This window comes from Sinohyriopsis cumingii, chromosome 2, assembly GCF_028554795.1.
Source record: "Sinohyriopsis cumingii isolate HCF-2022 chromosome 2, ASM2855479v2, whole genome shotgun sequence".
Lineage (NCBI taxonomy): Eukaryota > Metazoa > Mollusca > Bivalvia > Unionida > Unionidae > Sinohyriopsis > Sinohyriopsis cumingii.
The window spans coordinates 37949921-37969984 of NC_142962.1; the positions used below are offsets into that span (position 1 = coordinate 37949921).

The 20064-nt window shown below is 34.2% G+C and overlaps 2 protein-coding genes across 2 annotated transcripts in view; one reads left to right on the forward strand and one right to left on the reverse strand.

Moving 5' to 3' along the window:
- Window positions 1-20064, forward strand: part of LOC149804667 (autophagy-related protein 2 homolog B-like) — a 206742-nt gene that overhangs the window by 51223 nt on the left and 135455 nt on the right. The window lies entirely within an intron of this gene.
- LOC149804669 (uncharacterized) lies at window positions 768-13666 on the reverse strand. The gene is made up of 2 exons (XM_089942919.1): window positions 13185-13666; window positions 768-7728 (listed from the first exon to the last, which is right to left on the reverse strand). The coding sequence occupies exon 2, from the start codon at window positions 7682-7684 to the stop codon at window positions 4679-4681; it is 3006 nt and encodes a 1001-aa protein (XP_089799045.1). The 5' UTR covers window positions 7685-7728; window positions 13185-13666; the 3' UTR covers window positions 768-4678.

The following is a 20064-nucleotide window of genomic DNA, read 5'->3' on the forward strand; positions in this document are numbered from 1 at the left end:
TATTACAGTTTGTTTATAGGGCTGCTTAGTATGCTTTGGGTTCATGGACAGTTTGTGAGGATAGGACTGTGTAGCATAAAATGATGTGTAATCTCTAAAGATGGAAGAAAAAACCTAAAACACATGCCTTGACATGCAAACATCAAACTTCTAATGCAAATTAAGGTATATTTATTTATCACATACAATTTTTAGCTGATTCATGGCAGCAAAATATCAAAACTTTTCACACATTCTTTTTCTTTTGTTATTTTTGAAAATATCTTGACAGTGCTATTGTGTTTTGACTGTTGAGTGTGTATGTGTGTTTTGGATTTTTAACATAGCTTTAACATTTGAGTCATTTCATATTGATGTCTGCAGTATGGTAATTTATTAGTGATGTCTGGAACTGGGGCATGATGATGCCACAAACATGTGGCATCATGTCCCACCCAGTCAGATCACCCTGGCTTGAGGCTAACCAGTCCTAATGGTAATCTTTGAATGCTGATTGCAAGTGAAGCAAGTTTTTAAGTCTTTTTGGTATAACTTGGCCGGGGTTCAAACCTGCAATCTCCTGCATCCTAGGCTGACACTCTAACCATTTAAGCTAATGGTTCAGTCTGTTGACTGTAGATATACTATCCATGAAATTATCCTGTATAGCCATTGCTTAATGCTTGTGTCTTTGATAGATGATTCTAATTACCAGATAATGCTGTGTCTGTCTGTCTGCTGTAAAGATGAAAGGGCATGAAAGCAAAATTGCATAACTATCAGACTACTCACATTGATAAGGTTTTTATTGTATGGAATTTTTGTGAAGAAAACAAATTAGTTAAATATTGCAAAAATATAACATGATAAATACAAGAAATATTTGATATTACTTTTACATAAATATATGCATATAGCTGGTCATCTTGTGTATATATTGACACATAAAAAATATAATTACTTTCTGATATGTACAATAATATGTAAGGTCACTTAACACTGAGATAGCTGAGATCACCTACATGAATTTTGCTAATATTTTTGCTCAGCATTTTCCAAAACAGCAAGAAAACATGGCTGTGTTACATAATGGAAGTATATAGTGGCCTGAGCATTGAGTGAAAGTTTCACACCATGCTGACATAAAGTGTAAATTAGCAGTGGCTATATGACAACTATGGATGACCATAATGAAGTTATTTGTCTGTGCATATTGAAGAATAAGTGCACGCAAACACACACACAGATGCGCAAACACACACAGATGCACACACACACATACACACACAGTTATTATGGAAAATCATGTTATGAACTGATGAAAAAGAACTGATGGTTCACAAAAGGGTTGGAGGTAGAAGTCCTTGATTAAATGGAAATTAGGAATCCCAAATCTTTAGCTATTAATCTCTGCATAAGTGGTGTTGACTGAAAATGACTTGATGGAGATTATACTGATGTGTATCAGTGATATAATTAACTAAATATGAAAAGAAACAAGCGAATATTATATCAGTAAGAGATTTTTCATTATCACCAATCCTCAAAAAAAATTTAAGTCACTATCACATAATGAATACATGTGTTTTACATAACAGGTTTAAGTAGATAGTAAGAATGATTAATACAACATACATTAAATATCAAATAATGAATACATGCATATTTGGTTTAGGTAGAATATAATAATATATCCAATGTAGCATACAATAAATATCATAAAAATGCAGATTTGTGAGAACATTTTAGTATCAAAAAGAGGGGAAAACTATATACTGTATAGCTTTCCAATATAAAATCCTACATGAATGGAATAGGAGAATATTTACATTTGAGAAATAAAATTCGTTAATTATCACAAGTCATTAATATTTTACATTACATCAATAAAATTCATTATCACAAGTCTTTAAAGATGTGATGTTTGAATGACACTGATAATTTGTCAACAGATTATACAATAAATCATTTATTCTTACTAGGCTGTGAATATTTTGTCAACAGACTGTACAATGAATATTTTTTTCTTACCAGGCTGTGAATAGTTTGTCAACAGACTGTACAATGAATAATTTTATTCTTACTAGGCTGTGAATATTTTGTCAACAGACTATACAATGAATAATTTTATTCTTACCAGGCTACGAATAGTTTGTCAACACTGTACAATAAATAATTTTATTCTTACTAGGCTGTGAATATTTTGTCAACAGACTGTACAATGAATAATTTTATTCTTACCAGGCTGCGAATAGTTTGTCAACACTGTACAATGAAAAATTTTATTCTTACTAGGCTGTGAATATTTGTCAACAGACTGTACAATGAATATTTTTATTCTTACCAGGCTGTGCATAGTTTGTCAACACTGTACAATGAATAATTTTATTCTTACTAGGCTGTGAATATTTTGTCAACAGACTGTACAATGACTAATTTAACAACAAATGTCACCAATGTAAAGTGTAATATATGATAATCAATAATATGAAATATATATGTTTTGGCATAACAAATCAGCTTAATGATATTTCACATATATTTATTTGATACAAGATGATTATATTCTACCCAAGTTTTATATTATGTTTTAAATGAGTGTTACATTATTTATATATCTGCTTAGGGTCTAATGGGGTATTTGCCAGATATATGTTTGAAACATGAAAATGCCCAGTAGAGTCTATTGCGTTATGGAATCACAATCATAATTTTTTTCTCATACCAAAATGTGGGTGAATAGAGATTGATTTGTTGGTTGTTTTTTAATAGCTCTTTATTTACCTGTATCATACCAAGCAAGTGAAGTTAAGTGCTCATACCAAGAAAACACAGAAACAGCTGATTCAGGTTGGCCTGCATGGGTTTTTGACCCACAGCACTAGGACTAGGAGTCCAGAACTCTACCAACTGAGCTTCCATGGATTACTGGAAAAATAGTGGATGTTATTACATACCGTATTTACTCAACTGAAAGTCAAAACCAAACTGCCTTAGCATAATACACCAACAGACCTGGGCCTATGCAGTCTGTTATGAGTAATTAGTAAAACAAATAACATAGATCCTGATCTGCTGGCACATTATACAATAGTAGATCTAGGTCTGTGATTTTTTTAAAGTTGGTCTTGACTAATATGCGAGTATATAATTCATCTGCTATTTTTTTAAAAATTTCTTTGATCCAGAAATTGTCTTGGACACTTCTAATGTTCTACTTTGTGATGGCAGATGTGAGTGTGTACTTTTAGCAATAAGGCAGGCTTTTTACATGAGGAAATATGGTATAGTGGTCACTTAAACAGTTGTCATATGTTACTGAAATTGAAACTGTGGTAAATATATCTAACATTACATACAATTGGATCTGTCTGTATATTGTATTTATCCCATTATCAAACCAGGATTTATGATGAGCCCACTCCCAGAGTTTTAAAACACTGTGGCAAATATTTATCAAGGATATTTTTCTCTGACAAAGCCCAGGCTGTAATTTAATTGTTGATTAAAATGACCTCTCTCTTGCCAGAATAGGGCTTATTTGGCTTAAATAGGGAGGACTGGGATACAAAAAATTCAATTTCTTAGTTTTTTGTCATTGATCATATGTGAATTTTTGGCAGTAACACCACAAAAAAACAATTTATTTAATATCATTTATTATTTTCATCAAATTATCACCAGAATTGACTAAAGAGTTTCTTATTCAAACTTTTCATCTTCCTTTTTATAAAGGAGAATGAACACAATTGACATTTTACTTAGACTCTTATTGCTAGTAACCATTGAGGTGTCCCCTCCCCTTAATACAGTATATTCAAACAAATGGTGGTGGATGTGGCATGAAGACAAGGCCAGGTGAAGTGAGCCTTGAATTTTTACCAGGTTTAGGTAATTTTTAAAACCACACCCCATGATGTAAATTAACGGATAAAGTAGGTCTCTGGTCAGATCCATCCTGCGGGCCATATTTTGCCCACCCCTAAAACCACTCCCTATTTGTGATAAATCTCTCAGACTGACTGCTGGGTTTTTCATAGGAGAAATAGTCTATTAATCCATACATTTGTGTAATAATAACAGTACAGTGGTTCCTCATTTATGCCCACATTGGCTTGGATAAAATAAAAGCACAATATCACTGAATTTAAATCTGCAGTATGGGCTGCATGTATGAAATCTTTTCAGATTCACAGTCATAATCTTTACAAACTTTCGAACACCTTATGGCTTTTACTCCTTGTTCACTTAGTCATTATTGTACTTTCCCACTTGTTCAGTTTGCCAGATTTCTACAAATTTCTCAGTTTATTGTACTTTTCCCAATTGTTCAGGCTGCATGATTTCTGCAAATTTGTCAATTTATTTTACTTTTCCCACTTGTTCACACTGCCTAATTTCTGCAAATTTGTCAATTTATCTCCATGAATAGAATTAGAAATAAAGGGTCTTTCTTTGAATTTGCACAGTATCACACAAGTTTCAAGAACTTGAGTTCTGCACACATAAACATAATGATATATGACAATTTTACTATGATCTTATATATCAAAATATTGAACATCAGTTCCGTAGATCCACACAAAATCAAAATTTTCACAGCACTGACTATACAGCACATGCAGTTTATATACACATGGCCATATCTAGCTCTCTGAACAAAAAGGTTTTGGTGTTTTGGCGGCAGTTGTACAAACTTCTAACTCAGATCAATCTCAGTGTATGTACTGTCTGCATTTGCTTTGCTATCTTTACTTGTTGACTCCCCTGCTTTTAAATTTTCAGAGGCTCCTTTTGAGTGGTTAGAGGCCCACTTTTTGGGATCAGAAGATCTCGTTTGTGGGTCATATTTAGTATCATATCCTGTGTTAACATAGGCATGAGGATGTGGTGCCTGGGATCCTTTCCCTGGAGGGTTTGGAAGCATGCGTGATCTGATGTCGTTGATATAATGGGGATCTACAGTAGATGTTGATGGCACTGGGTTCACATTTCTGCTGTCTCTTTCATTTAGGAATTGATAACTTCCTCCAGATACCCTAGCAGTGTCATTCACATTGCCATTGGAAATGACCTTAATTTGAATATCATCTGATTTGGCTGCACCAGGTTTGGATTTAGTGAAAGTACGTGTGGTCTGACCAGCATGTGGTAACTCACGTGGCTCAAATCTTTCCAGAGCTGGTTCATTGTTCATGTACTTCTTCTCAGGCTTTTTCATCTTCATCAAGATGTACACAATAATGACTACAATGACAATGAACAACACTGCTCCCACAACTGAACCAACAATTATTGGTATCTTTTCATTAGATGTTTGTGGTTCTGCAGTCGCTCTAGGTGGGTCAGTAGAGTTGGTCACATTTGTTTGTATTGTTTTGCACTTATCTTGTTTCTCATAAACCTTGCTATTTATTATCAGTTCCAAACAGATTTGATAAGATTCACTACTTTTGAGATTTTTGAATTGGAAAGTGGACCCATCTCTTGTAACTATCTCATAATGTTTGTTTGTATGATTGCTGAGTGGAAATATGTTCAGCCTAAAGCCTGTTATCTCGGTCATGTCTGACACAGTCCATTTGACTTCTATGGATGACTCTGTGATGGTTTTTGGGAAAAGCTCAAATGCTGGAATAGGTTTGGTGGAGTTGGTAACACATGAAAAGAGGTTTTGGTTTAGAACATTGTTCAGCTCCACCTGCAAGCATATCTTGTATGCTAGTTGTGGCTGTAGGTCTCTAAATTGGAAAAGCAAAGTATCCCTAGACAAATTTGACAGGTTTCTACTTCCAGTATTCTGTAAGTCAACCAGACTTAAAAGATATCCAGTGACATCACTCTTGTCATTGATCGTCCAGGAAACATTAATGGAAAAGATCAGCAATTCAGTAATGGCTATCTTGAAGACAGGAAGTGGCTTCGAAGTTGTTGTTGTAGTAGTTGTAGTGGTAGTTGTTGTTATGTAATAATCAGGACATGTATATGGAACATAAGCTGGGGTGCAAAAGAGATCAGACCGGTTTACAGCTTGAATGCCTTTTCCATTTAGGCTAGGTGGACTACGACATATACATCCTATTATATCTTCTATACCAGTTTCAATTAACATTTTGCTTTTAATCCAGTCATAGAGCCAGAGCAGATGGCAGTCACAATTCCACGTATTGTTAGCCAAGTATAAATAGTTTAGTTTGGAAAAATTCTTAAAAACACACTCATCAATAGTGGTCAGATTGTTATTGTACAGTGAGAGAGAGGTTAGAGTGTCTTTCAAACCATGAAAACTTTTCTGATTAAATGATGTGAGTTGATTGTCACTAAGGTCTAAGACTTGGAGTTTAGTGTGGGAACGAAACACAAAATCTGGAACAGTGACCAAATTGGTGCTGTGTAGTTTCAATTGCATAAGGTTGGTTAGGAGTCGTACGATTTCCCAGATTTGAGATTCGTTTACTAGGTTTTGATCCAAATTCAGATAAGTTAACGATGTACGAATGCTTTCCACAGCAGCTGGAGGAAAATTAAGAGCAAGATCTTTGATGGATTCTTTATCATGATGATCAAGACGAAGATCTTTAAGCTGAGGAGTGTGAACAAAGGCATTAACTGATATATTAGAAATCCTGTTTTCAGAAACTAACAATGTATCTAAATTTTGTAATCCCTGCAGTAACCCACTTGATATGGAAGTTAACTGACATGATTCCAAAGTCAGAGATGTCAAGTTTGACATGGTTCTGAATGTTCCATCTGGGAGGGAATCAAGATTGTTGTAGCCCAAACTCAGCTGCTCAAGTTTTGTCCAGCTTTTTGAAGACAAGAAACTTAAAGTTTCTTTTGTACTAGATCCAAGTCTGTTGACTGCCAAGTTTAGAAATAGCAATGTGTCATTAACTCCTATAAATGTATCACTGTCAATATAATCAATTACATTATGGGATAAATCAAGTACATGTAGATTGTGCAGGTCTTTGAATGACAGAGAAAACAGTTTTGAAACTTGAGTATTTTTGAAGTGCAGTTCTTGGAGGGAAGGTATGTTCAATACTGCTCCTGCAGGATAAGTTACAAGAGGTAAATCCTCCAGCCAAAGTGTTTTTAACTTTAGCACTTTATTCTGAAATGTTGAACTCTCTATTGAGTACAAACTTTTGAATTTTTTCAGTGTCAGATATTCTAGATTTTGTAGGTATCCAAAAATATTGTTAGAATTTAATGTATTTTGCTGAAAATTTTCAAGATATAGTGTAGTAAGCCCTGTTAGATTTTTCAGGGCAGCATAATTTGGTTCCTTGGTTCCATTGCCTTCAAGAAGTAGCTCTTGAAGATATATTTCTACACCAGCAAAAGAATCATTACTGATATCAGTCAGTGCATTCTTGGTCAAGTCTATTCGTTTAACTTTAAGGTTTGCAAATGCTCTAGGAGGAATGGAGGTGATCCTGTTACAAGTTGAGCATGTTGATGTGTCAGGATATGAACTGCTGAATGTCAGCTCATCGTATTGTTTGCCTGTATTATTAAATATGGGAATTTGAGTTAGTCTTTTGTCACGGCAGTTTATGATGAATTTATTGTCTTTTTGCTCACATCTGCACTGTATAGCTGGACTGATACATTCAGTTTGTGCTTCAGAACAGATAATTTCACAAATAATAAAAGTAATGATAACACCAATGCTATGTGTTTTGATCTTTTCCATTTTTGTCTTTGAATTCTGCTAGTCCAATATTTCTTTGTTGTGTCCTGTAAATAAAACAGAAATAACCATTATAATATAGAATATTTGTGCTTAAACTTTGTTTATATTTGGTATCAAAAGTCATTTAAATGTAACTACACATAAAATATCAATTCCTTTTGGTATATAAATCTGTTAGCTCATCTACTGAAAGTGGCCTAAATTTATGAATCTCTACTCATATTTTATCATTTGCTTATTAGTACATCTCAAAGATGTAAACAGTTCTCCTTGATTTTGCTAACTCAGGGAAAAACAGATTTCTACTGGTATTGATAGTTCTTATGTTTGCAGTAAGCCCTGTCCATTCATCTGAATAAGAAAAGCTTTATAAATGCATCAAAATTTTCTAAAAAAATAATGTCCTATTGCTTTGATGCCAAGAAAATAAATTCATAATATATGCAAAATCAAAACAATAGATCTGTAGTACCTAACACCATCAGATCTGAATGCCCCCAAAAAGCATACAATGTAAAAACTGTAATATTTTTAGTGCTGTCCATCTTTTGTAGGCATATGCTGCATTTTGACTGACACATGGCAGGTCAGTTGACAACATCACACCAGAATCAGTGTGTTAACCATCCTGACTGAACTTAGGTCATTTTTAAGGCTGACAAAGTAGCTCCCATTTTGCCTTGTAATTTTTTGTCTCCCCTCTTGTTTTTTTGCTCTCTTTTGATGCCCTTTTATAAAATCATGTCATATTTTCATAGTGCATATCACGATATTCCAGTAATTGTATACATTTGTATAATGCTAGAATATGTCTCAGTTAATGAATTAACATTAGCTTCTGTTATTTTCTTAATGTTGGACACTTTATTTTGCTTCCACCGCTAGGGAGGTCTAAAACAACATTTGCTAAAACTTTATGATTTCAGACTAGAGCTAATATGTTAATTAGTGCACACAGATGAAATCATAAAGAACAATTCTTATCAATATAGCGACCATTTAAAAAATACTATTTTCCTGAATTACGCCAACTGTTATCATTTCATTGACTACTCAGTTTTGTCAGTCACTTTATGAACAAGTCAGTGTCTACATTGTTCTTTCTATATCTGATTTGAAGCGAACGCTGGTGACTCATATCTTCTGGTCCTCTGTGTGCAATTGTATATGCATTACCACTATGGACCCCATAACCAAAATTGTATCAATATATAACAATATTGGTTGAAAGAATACAATGTGAAGCTTAGTGTATATTATATCTTGATTTTCTTTCGAAAGCAGTGTTGTTAAGCAAATTTGATCATCCCAGCTATACTGCTTGGTATAAACATGTAATGCCATTCCCAATATACAGTATCATGGCTTTCTTGCATAATGTTGTTCTCTATATACTATTGGCTGGTGGTTAGGGATCCCAACTACATGTACTGTTATAACTAGGGAAGGTACTGCATGTACATGTACTCTTGTAAAAGTCAAATTCACCATTAAGTAAGATAGGTCCTCATCAGTTGTCGCATAATGTGTTGGCCATTCAGGGTTTATGTTATTTGTTTTGCTGATTACTCTAAGCAAACTGTAGAGACTCGGATCTGCTTGTGCATTATGTGATGGCAGATCAGGGTCTGTGCAGTTTGCAGTTGGGATTCTACTTATTAGTGAGTACATGTATGTACAGGTAGAATTGATAATCCTGTCTCACTCTAGTGTCTTTTGGATTGCATAATTATTGAAGGTATGTATTTATTTCTTTATCCATGTATGCAGGTTTGATCTAAAAATATGTTTTATTTATACAACATTTCAAAAAATATTGTTACCACTAGAAACAAAATTGTGGTTACTTAAACATCAAGAATCATACAATTAGTTCATGTCAGTTAACCCATACCAGTAATGAATCATCGGTATTCAGAGGTAATGAAGCCTGCTAATGTTCAATATACACATAACTTGTGCATGTTTCTGTGTATCAAGTATGCATATTGTGTGTTGATTTATATATCTGGAGTAAAAGTTATTCCAATCTATAAATAGAGCTCACCTGGCTTATATGACAACCAGGTGAGTCAGTAGTTTATTGACAGATTCTCCCATTATCACACTGATCAACTATAAAGTGAATAGGCTAACCAATCCTTGCACTATATTTCCCAGTGTATTGTAAACAAATTTTAATTTACCTGGGCAGGTGATGTCATACAAATAGTATGGGAGAACCAGCTAAGGAAGTTTTTGTTTTTTGTTTTTGGAATCAAGAAGTTAAATTCATTCTTATTTGTTAAACTTGGAAAAAGAGATTTCTTGTGTATCATAATACCTACTATGCAACTGCACATATTGTTACATGACACAGACTAACACTGTAACTGAAACAGACGTGAATGAAAAATTAACCATTGTGAAATAGACAAAAGGATGGATAGCAAAGGATAGTAATATAATCATTTTATTTCTTTATTCATGGATGGGCATAATATGATTGAATGTAGTTAAAAGTTAAACCAGTACATTAATTGATTATAGGGCGAGTCAAGGTCAGTTTGAAGCTCACTGGCTTGGATTAACCTATTTAATTCTTTTTAATGATGTTGATTACAACATTATTTACCATTCCATAATTGTAACCTACCAGACATTCCATCCATGCTTCTTTACACAGCACTTATCATGATTTGTAACCCAATGTCAGTTTATTCATAGTGTACCACCTTTCTTGATGAATAGCTGAATGCTGATGTCACATTTATATTTTTGGCCATTGATGGGTAGAATGTTTACTATGTGATCCCTTTTGCCTGTTTTAATCATTGCGAGTGCAAGTGTATGTGTACGATGTTACTCAGCTCTGGAGATGGGGATTTTAGTACTGGAGATACAGCCAGGTGGGGAGTTGGGTGATGTTACTCAGCTCTTGAGATGGGGATTTTAGTACCGGAGATACAGCCAGGCGGGGAGTTGGGTGATGTTACTCAGTGCTGGAGATGGGGATTTTAGTACCGGAGATACAGCCAGGCGGGGAGTTGGGTGATGTTACTCAGTGCTGGAGATGGGGATTTTAGTACCGGAGATACAGCCAGGTGGGGAGTTGGGTGATGTTACTCAGTGCTGGAGATGGGGATTTTAGTACTGGAGATACAGCCAGGTGGGGAGTTGGGTGATGTTACTCAGTGCTGGAGATGGGGATTTTAGTACCGGAGATACAGCCAGGTGGGCAGTTGGGTGATGTTACTCAGTGCTGGAGATGGGGATTTTAGTACTGGAGATACAGCCAGGCGGGGAGTTGGGTGATGTTACTCAGTGCTGGAGATGGGGATTTTAGTACTGGAGATACAGCCAGGTGGGGAGTTGGGTGATGTTACTCAGTGCTGGAGATGGGGATTTTAGTACTGGAGATACAGCCAGGTGGGGAGTTGGGTGATGTTACTCAGTGCTGGAGATGGGGATTTTAGTACTGGAGATACAGCCAGGTGGGGAGTTGGGTGATGTTACTCAGTGCTGGAGATGGGGATTTTAGTACTGGAGATACAGCCAGGTGGGGAGTTGGGCACTCGTACATGCGACACAACCCGGATATTGAACCAGTCATTTTAAAAGTCTGATCAGTAGATTTTCCTCTAAATCAAATGGATTTTGTATTGACAGAGATTTTAAGCAAAACAAGTGCATTTTATGGCTATGATATATATCTTCTCATTACAATAAAACAGCAAATTGGGAAAGTGAATCAGATTCTGATGGCATAGTTGCAATAATTAACATATACAAGTCAATGCACTGTCAGTTAAATGAAAAAGGATGATTTGTTTACCTTGTAGTTCACTGCAATTTTTTTATATCAAGGTCATAAGCATTTTTAATTTCTTTCACTGTCTGGTATCCACAAAAGACATTTCATTGTGATTATTTAGATTCATATTTAACTGGCTGTCAGTAGTTTTCGAGTCCAGATTTTCCCCATGTGATGGTGTCTGCATATATCTAATATTATTTCTTACCGCTTATACTATCTGGGATAATGATAATAAATACAAGGAAATGTAACATCATGAATATGTATGTGTCGCAGTTTAATGGCATGGCAACAGAATACTGGCTATATGCTGTGAAGAAGCAAATCTTCAGTTTTGAATCAGACCAGGGCCCTTGTGCACTGAAGCCAGGTGTAAATAAAGCAGTTCTTTTATGACACTGGTCATTAATAATCATCCCAGAGGATAGGCAGGTGTATCATGCCCAGAGATATTGCATTTCTATCATTTATATGTTCCATAGGCCTTTGCAGTTCTGTCACTGTAGTAAGAAGATGGCAGAATACCATTGTAGGCAGGGGGGACAAAATCCTATACATGCATATACTTTTTGTCATACTGGATTTACAATGCATTTTTCTGGATTAGTTTGAAACTACCATCGTTACAGTCATTCTGTGATGGCGGCAGATGATTAGCATTCATTCTTATTGGCATGGTATGATTTGTACAAATATTTTGTATGGTATTGGCAAAATTGATGAAATTTTATGTTGCACCCTACCCGCTTATAGACTGCATTGTCAACCTTATATATGTATGATATTTCCCCCCTCAGACTTTCTATCAATGGTTATTTTCTTACTACAGTGATAGATTGTCCCATGCATGTATAAATATTTATTTTCTCGCCACAGGCCAAGCAATTATTATAAGACCATTTTTCCAGATTAGCAGCAATGCTGGTCAGCTAGTTGTAAGACCAAGGCCCTGCTTTTTACAAGGAAGTGGTTTACCCCTTTCTTTAGATGAATTTAGACGTCAAGCAAGAGAGTTATGCCTTTTTGGCAACCTTCTGATTTTTAACCTCTGGTTTATGTACCCATTTTGGTTACTACACCATATGTTTGAACCAAATGACTTTAAATAAACGCAGCAGAAAATGTATATTGTAAGTAATTTGAAAGAATAGGAGTACCTAGGTTACATATTTATAATTACAAATGGTTAAACCTATTGAATAAACTACTACTATAATAATTTTTTTGTGTGTAATATTTAGGTAAACAGTGTTGTCTATGTTTTCTAAGTGACCAGGTAAAAACTGTTTTTCATCTTCTCAGATTATTTTGAAAGGGATGGGAAGAGCTGGAAACTAATGAAAAATAAATTTGTTATTCAAGTGACTTTATTGCTTATTGTTACCTATTATCAATTATATTTATGTAATCTAGGTATTCCAATCAGTTGGAATTAATTACCATGTATCGTATCTGCTGTGGTCATTTGACATAGTATAAATCATTTGTTAAATACATGTTGTAATAACAAAATAGACACTAGTAACATAACCCCACATCCAACTTCAACGCTTTAAATTTCAAAATTGTTATTAACATTTTTTTCCCCTCTCAAATCAGAGGCCAATTAAATTAACCTAGCCCCCACCCCATTATAATCACCACTCTATGTATCTTTTAAATTTTTTATCCATCAGTTTTCTTCATACATAAAATTTACTTTACCTGACACAAACTGTATTTAGACAGTCAAAACCACACTGGAACTAAATGAATTCAAAATCTCAGAAATGTCTCCTTGTTTACAGTATGTAAATGAGTATCACTTGTAAATACAGTACACAGCACAGAATGTAGACTCCATGTACGCAGGTAAATTGGGCCACACTGTTAGCTTGTTATTGTCACAGTTGAGAGACTTTCAAATACATATCTGTGCAGTTACGGTCCTCACTCGAAATAACTGAATACACCAATTCTTTTAAATATTCCAGTATAACAGATTGTGCTTTCCTCAGCCTTTCTGTCATAAGGTAGACTCAATCACACCAACTGGAATCAGGATCTGTATGTGCAGGTAAATAGGTAGATGATTCATTGTGGACCTTACTTCTCTTTTGAGCATGTATGATCAGGTCGTCTACGTAAAACCTCACCTGGAGGGATCACAATGGGGATTTTTTTAAATTCGTCTCCAGACAGTTTTGTTTTCTGCAAACATGTTTATGTGATTGAGAAAATTGGACAATGAATAAAAATAAATATTTTAAATCTAATCAGCTTTATTCTGCATCATTAATAGCCTTGTACATTGTATAACTACATATTGTCCACAGACACTTGATTCTGTGGAAACTAATGTGTACACTCACCATATAACACATTAGTTTCCACAGAATCAAGTGCCTGTGATATTGTCATTAAATAAAGCCTTTCTTTGAGGTACCATATGGGATACTTTCATAATACACGTTGATTCAATACAAATGCATAAAGATTTATTTCTTCTTCGGTAAGCCTGTTAAAATAAATTGAGAATTTATGAGGAATTAAATAGCTTAAAGAAGAAAAAAATGCAACATTGTTACCTTACAGTTTTAAAGTTATTGTATATACAATCACATATTTTTTTTAGTGCTGAGCTGATGTTTTGTGTCCGCCAGTTTTAGTTGTGGTTTATTAAATTGGTGTGAATCACCAAGTTAGGGTAGACACAGTGCCGTATTAAGACCTTTTAGGGTCCTAAACACTGAAAATATTATGGGGCATCCCCACCCCCACAAAATGTAAAAATAAAAAATAAAAATATTAAAAGCCAAAAGGTGGAAAAATACCATTGTTTCCATCATTCCAAACCAAAATACTCATACATGCAGATCAAAATGGTCATATATATGGTCAGTTTTATCATCAGCAATTAATTTGAATTTTTTTCTGGTGCCCCTTTTGGACTAATGCCCTGAGCAGTGCTTAGTGTGTTTAAAGGGTAATCTGGCCCTGGGTCGACACATAGATAATATTACCAATTGAATTTACATGTATTTACATTAAATGAATTTCCATCTTAAGTATGCTGATGAGTATTTTATCTCTAACTTGGTTTAGGACTGGTGTTTAGAGATTCCTTTGTATCTTTGAAGTTTATTTTTATGCTTATGTAATATTTAATAATAACCACTATATTTTGGGCATGATTTATAACATTTAGCAATAATTTTCCCGACATCAAGAAAAATTTTATGGAATCATCTGTATTTTCAAGGAAAATGTTGAATGTGGTGCAGATTTAAATTTCAACTTCGTTAGTATGCTTCATTTATGTTTATTTGGTGGTTCTCAAATACAGTGCTCTATGTACATGATGCCCACATCTTTCTCAACTTGTTTGGAGGTGAAATGGTTATAAAAAAAGATGCTGTTAATTAAAGTCAATGGTGACATATATTAGCCATTTAACAAAAGAAAATTTGCTCTTTCTATTATCCTCTGACTATTTTGCATGTATTGTACGTGTACCTGTATATGAGCACCTATTCAGACCTTCATTTCATTCACTCATCATTGTCATGAAGGTGGTAGCAGGTGACATGCTTACTTTTTCTTATTTTTTTGGGTTAGCTTATAGTTCAACTGTTTGATTTTACTCAGTCTGGCACAGTAATGAACACTAATCAGGAATTGACATCAACAGTGAGTGATCAAAGCCAGCAGGTGTGGTGAAAGCAACATTGAAATGGACTTTGACATGTTTACATAATAATGCCACATTGAAGGACACTCCCTTGATGATTGTCATGCTATTGAATTAGGCAGGATCATGTGACACAAGCTGTGCAGAAGTTACAGTGAACCCAGGATCCAGTTGAAAATACATTTAGTGCTTGATTTGATTGCTTGCCTGATTTAGTGCTGTTTAATTTGTACCATGCATAACAAAATACATCATGTCACAACAGGCATTAACTTGATTAGAAAATAATTTAAAAAATGGAGTTGTTAACATAGAGGCACTTTACACGTACACCACAAACATGGATTTCATTCTGACAGTATTAAACATTTTGTTTTAAAAATGATGTATACATTTCCATCAGTTTGGATTTAACTTGTTAATTTTATTTTGAAAAACATAACTACATAACAAAAACAATCTTTATGGTACATTTTGGGGTCAAATTAAGAGGGGTGTGGAAAATGACAATCAATAGGCTTTTCCCTTACCCCAGGTGCAAGTGATCCGCAAAGTTGGTCAAGATATGTGATGCAGACCTTATTTTATTCTCCAAAAACTGTTTTCTTCTTTCAGTCAGTGCTTGAATCTTTGACCTTTAACCTTCAAATCAATAGGTTTCATCCTTACCCCATTGTCATCCTTAAAGATTGGTAACTGAAGATTGATTTTGAGGTACAAAGGTCATGGTCACTGAAGATTGATTTTGAGGCATTATGAATAAAAATTATTACAGCATAATTATAACATTACATTGCTTACAAATGTATCTTAGTGAAAGTTTGCTTTTATTTATCTGAAATGTGGTACACTTTAATGGCTTCCATGAACAGAAATATAAAGGATGGGATCACTGTACATGTTTTAAAATATTTATAATTTCTGCTGCCATTTACATTCATTCATGATCAGTATTAGATATATGTACAACAACTTTCTTTCTAGTACTAAATTTCAGTACAAAATGGAATGTTTTGCAACAGAAAAATCTCCTTATCAGAAATAACCACACCTACTAATTAGATTAGCATTTTCTTTAATAATAAATTGTTTATTTTTACTTTGTTAGAAATTAGGTTTTGGTTATTAGTAAAAATTTCACAAATCCAAGTGAAAGATAATTGAATTCTAACAGTTTGAATTTTTTCATGTTTTAGATTAAAATTAGCCGAGGTGATCATTTAGACAGGCCCTTTAAAAGTTAGACCTGAAACCCACATCACTTACTTCTTAATTGTTCTGTATGAGGATTTATGCAGTATCTGAAAATGTTAACTTGATGCAATCAACAGTTAGTAAGATATTTATGTTTATTTGTACTTACCGAACTATCCCCACTAGGCCAGTGCAACTTTGACCGATTCTATGACTTGATTCCATGTGACAAATCCTGATGGGAAGAATGCCATTGTGGTATAGTATTTGTCCTCAGTGGTCAAACTACCCCTGGTAACTGTACCATATAGTGAAAGTATCCTGAGGTAGTTTGGCTGTTATAGTATTTCCACGTACCCTGTGGAATCCCTCCCTCTTTAAACCAACATGTTAATTAGATTACACCATTTAGCATTAATCTAACATTATGTAGCCAAGTGGAATAATACAAAAATTGCAAAATGTTATAAAATAGATTATAATAGATTTTAAAATGAACAAATATTTACTTTGAAAGTTATAAATGTATCATTTTTCATATAACATGATAATATATTTTCAGGAAAATAATTTTAGAATAACAAGTTGTAATTACTGGGAAGTTATATTATTTAATCTTTATTTATCAAAGGAGATAGATTATTTGCATTGAGCATGTGGGAATTCCTAATTACCCTTTGATTAGTTTCAAATTATGCAATTAACTTTGTGCATTTCTAATCTTAATTATACTTAAAAAATCTTGGAATAGTTTCCAGAGATGTTCTTCATCATGAGAAGTTCTCCAAAGGTACTGCAATGGTTTCCTGAGCAGTTTGAGAAGTATATAATACCTCTGATGATAAATCAGATTTCAGTTCATTAATTTCTCTGCTTGTAAAAAGTATATGAAACAAGTGTATCTGCTGTGTTAAAATAGCTGGAATATATAAACATTTGTTGGAATACCATGATGGAAGAGGAGTAGTACCAATGGATCCAAGCTTTTCTTGGTTCACCCGACATGATAAAATGTATGTACTTTTTAGTCACAGTATATATACCTGGGGTGTAAGATTTAGGCAGGGGTACTTTTACTATAGTAATACCATATGTACCTGGGGTGTAAGATTTAGGCGGGGGTACTTTTGCTATAGTAATACTATATGTACTTAGGGTATTTTAGTTGTCATCAGCCATTACAAAAACCCTGGGTAAAAATCCTATGGCCATTGTAAACATAACCCACCACCAATTTTTGTCACCATGAACCTACAAACATTAAAATATAGCATAACTTTAAATATCATGAATTTGCTATTTTCTGCACTGGAAGTAATGTAAAATACACTAATAACATCCTATAATTTTTATAAGCTTTCCAAAATGAAATTATAACAATAGAAAATAAATAATTGAGTTACCTACCAAAGATACAAAATTCCACAGGATAGGTACTTTTACTATTATAGCATTTTTACCCATTATTGTTTTTTTTGTTATGTAGGTACAAATATCATCTTACACTGGATTATCTATCACCATTGCTCTAATGTTTCTTAGGATTGTTTTCTGATTGTGTATTATTCTGCATGGTGGGAGGTATGTTGTTGGTGGACATGTAACAGTATGTCCTCGCCATCTCAACATTATGAAGTATTAAAATATCTTGAACTTGCAGTTTTGTTATAAGCTGGACATGGTGAATTGTTTTCAGAAATGAAAGGAAGAGCGGTGATGTAAGACTGCTTATGAACCTTGTAGATTGCACATATTGCAATGACCTGCATTTTTGGAGTGAAATGTACATGCATGTATAACAGTAAACTATTCATACATGTCTCCAAATCCAGTCTCATTTTTTTAAAATCAGTGCATCACTAGCAAATTTGTAAATTGAGTTAATAGTTTCTATGAGTCTTTGTTTTGTTTGCTTCTTTGAATAATTATTAGCTGTTATAATATACAGAGGGAGGGGGTTGTTATTGAAAATATGGATACCAGTGGCAGGCATCCATGACATTTTGACCAATTCTTATTTTTAGTTAAACATTTCAGGCTGTATGGTACATACTCAGTGTGTTTATAGTCTCCTTTGTTTGGTTTCTGTATGTCCTTGTGTTTCATTTTTTTTTTTTTTTTTTTTTTACTTGATATGAAAATGTGCCGATTTTCCTTTTCATGCAGTCTACCACAGTAATATTGAAAGAGTGTATGACTTATACAAGTTCTGAACTATCACTATGAGTGACAGTGGTAAACACAGTATGTGCCACGAAAAATGATCTGATTTTATTTCTTTGGGCAACATAATAATAATCGTAGAATATTGAATTTATAATTTTTTATATAATCCTTGTAAAAGTTGACTAACTGTTTCCACTCTAGCTCATGTTTGTTGAAAGATTTTAACAAACGTTTTGAGCTATGTACGGGTTTTAGGGCTTCATCAGAAGTATATATGCTGTTTGGGGTTTCTTCTGGGTAGTCAGCTCAGCAGTTTTAACACTAGTCACATCACAATTATTGTTAGTCTTTATTCTTTTAATTTTTTTTTTAGTTTATTATTTTTTTGTATAAAGTTTGGGAATTTAAGGCAATATTTTAGACCTTAATTTATGTTTAAAGTTTAAGCACAAAGGCATATTTATTTAAAATTATATTCAAAATTATATCAGTTGTATTAATTTATTATTTATTTTACAAGCAAACTAGATAATATTATACCTCTCCGGTGGCCTAGTGGTTAGAGCATCTGCTTTGGATGCAGGACGCCATGAGTTTGAACCACAGCTGAGTTATAACCAAGACTTTAAAAAAATGTTACTAACAGCTGTCCTGTAGGTGCTCAGCATTAAGAGGTAAGTGTTAGGACTGGTTGGCTAAATGTCAGGATAATGTGACTGGGTGGGACATGATGATGATGCTACATGTTGGCGACATGATGCCCTGGTGTTAGACATTGCTATAAACTGCCACACTGCATACATTGTAGTGATATGTCTGAAAAATTGTTAAAGTTACATTAAAAATTCAAATCACTCACACACACAGTATTACATGATTTGTTATAAGATCTCAGTTATATCCAGTATTGCCTTCACTAACTGATATTATTAATACCTCTCTCTCATCCGGAGAATTCCCATCATTTTTCAAAACTGCCATTGTAAAGCCTCTGCTGAAGAAACCAACACTAGACCATAATGATTTAAAGAACTACCGCCCAGTTTCTAATCTCCCATTCATATAAAATATCTTAGAAAAGGTTGTTCTTTCCCAGCTTGTATCTCATCTAAATTCAAACAGTTTTTTTAGCAATGTACAATCTGCATATCGCCCTTGCCACAGTACTGAAACTACTCTTCTAAAAGTAGTTAATGATATTCTCTCTGCATTGGATAGCGGAAAGATTACAGTCCTCACCCTCCTTGATTTGTCTGCAGCATTTGACACGATAGACCATGATATATTACTTCACCGTCTCCAGCATGTATTTGGCATTCATGATACAGCCTTACTGTGGTTCAAGTCCTACTTGGTCAACAGGACACAGATTGTATCTGCAAATGGAATACAATCCAGCCCAGTTAATCTATTTTGTGGTGTTCCACAGGGGTCTGTTCTTGGACCTGTTCTCTTCATTCTGTACACTCAGTCGCTCTCAAGTGTCATAGATCATCATCCAGTGTCTCACCAATTGTACGCTGATCACACCCAAATATACAAATCTAGCCACCC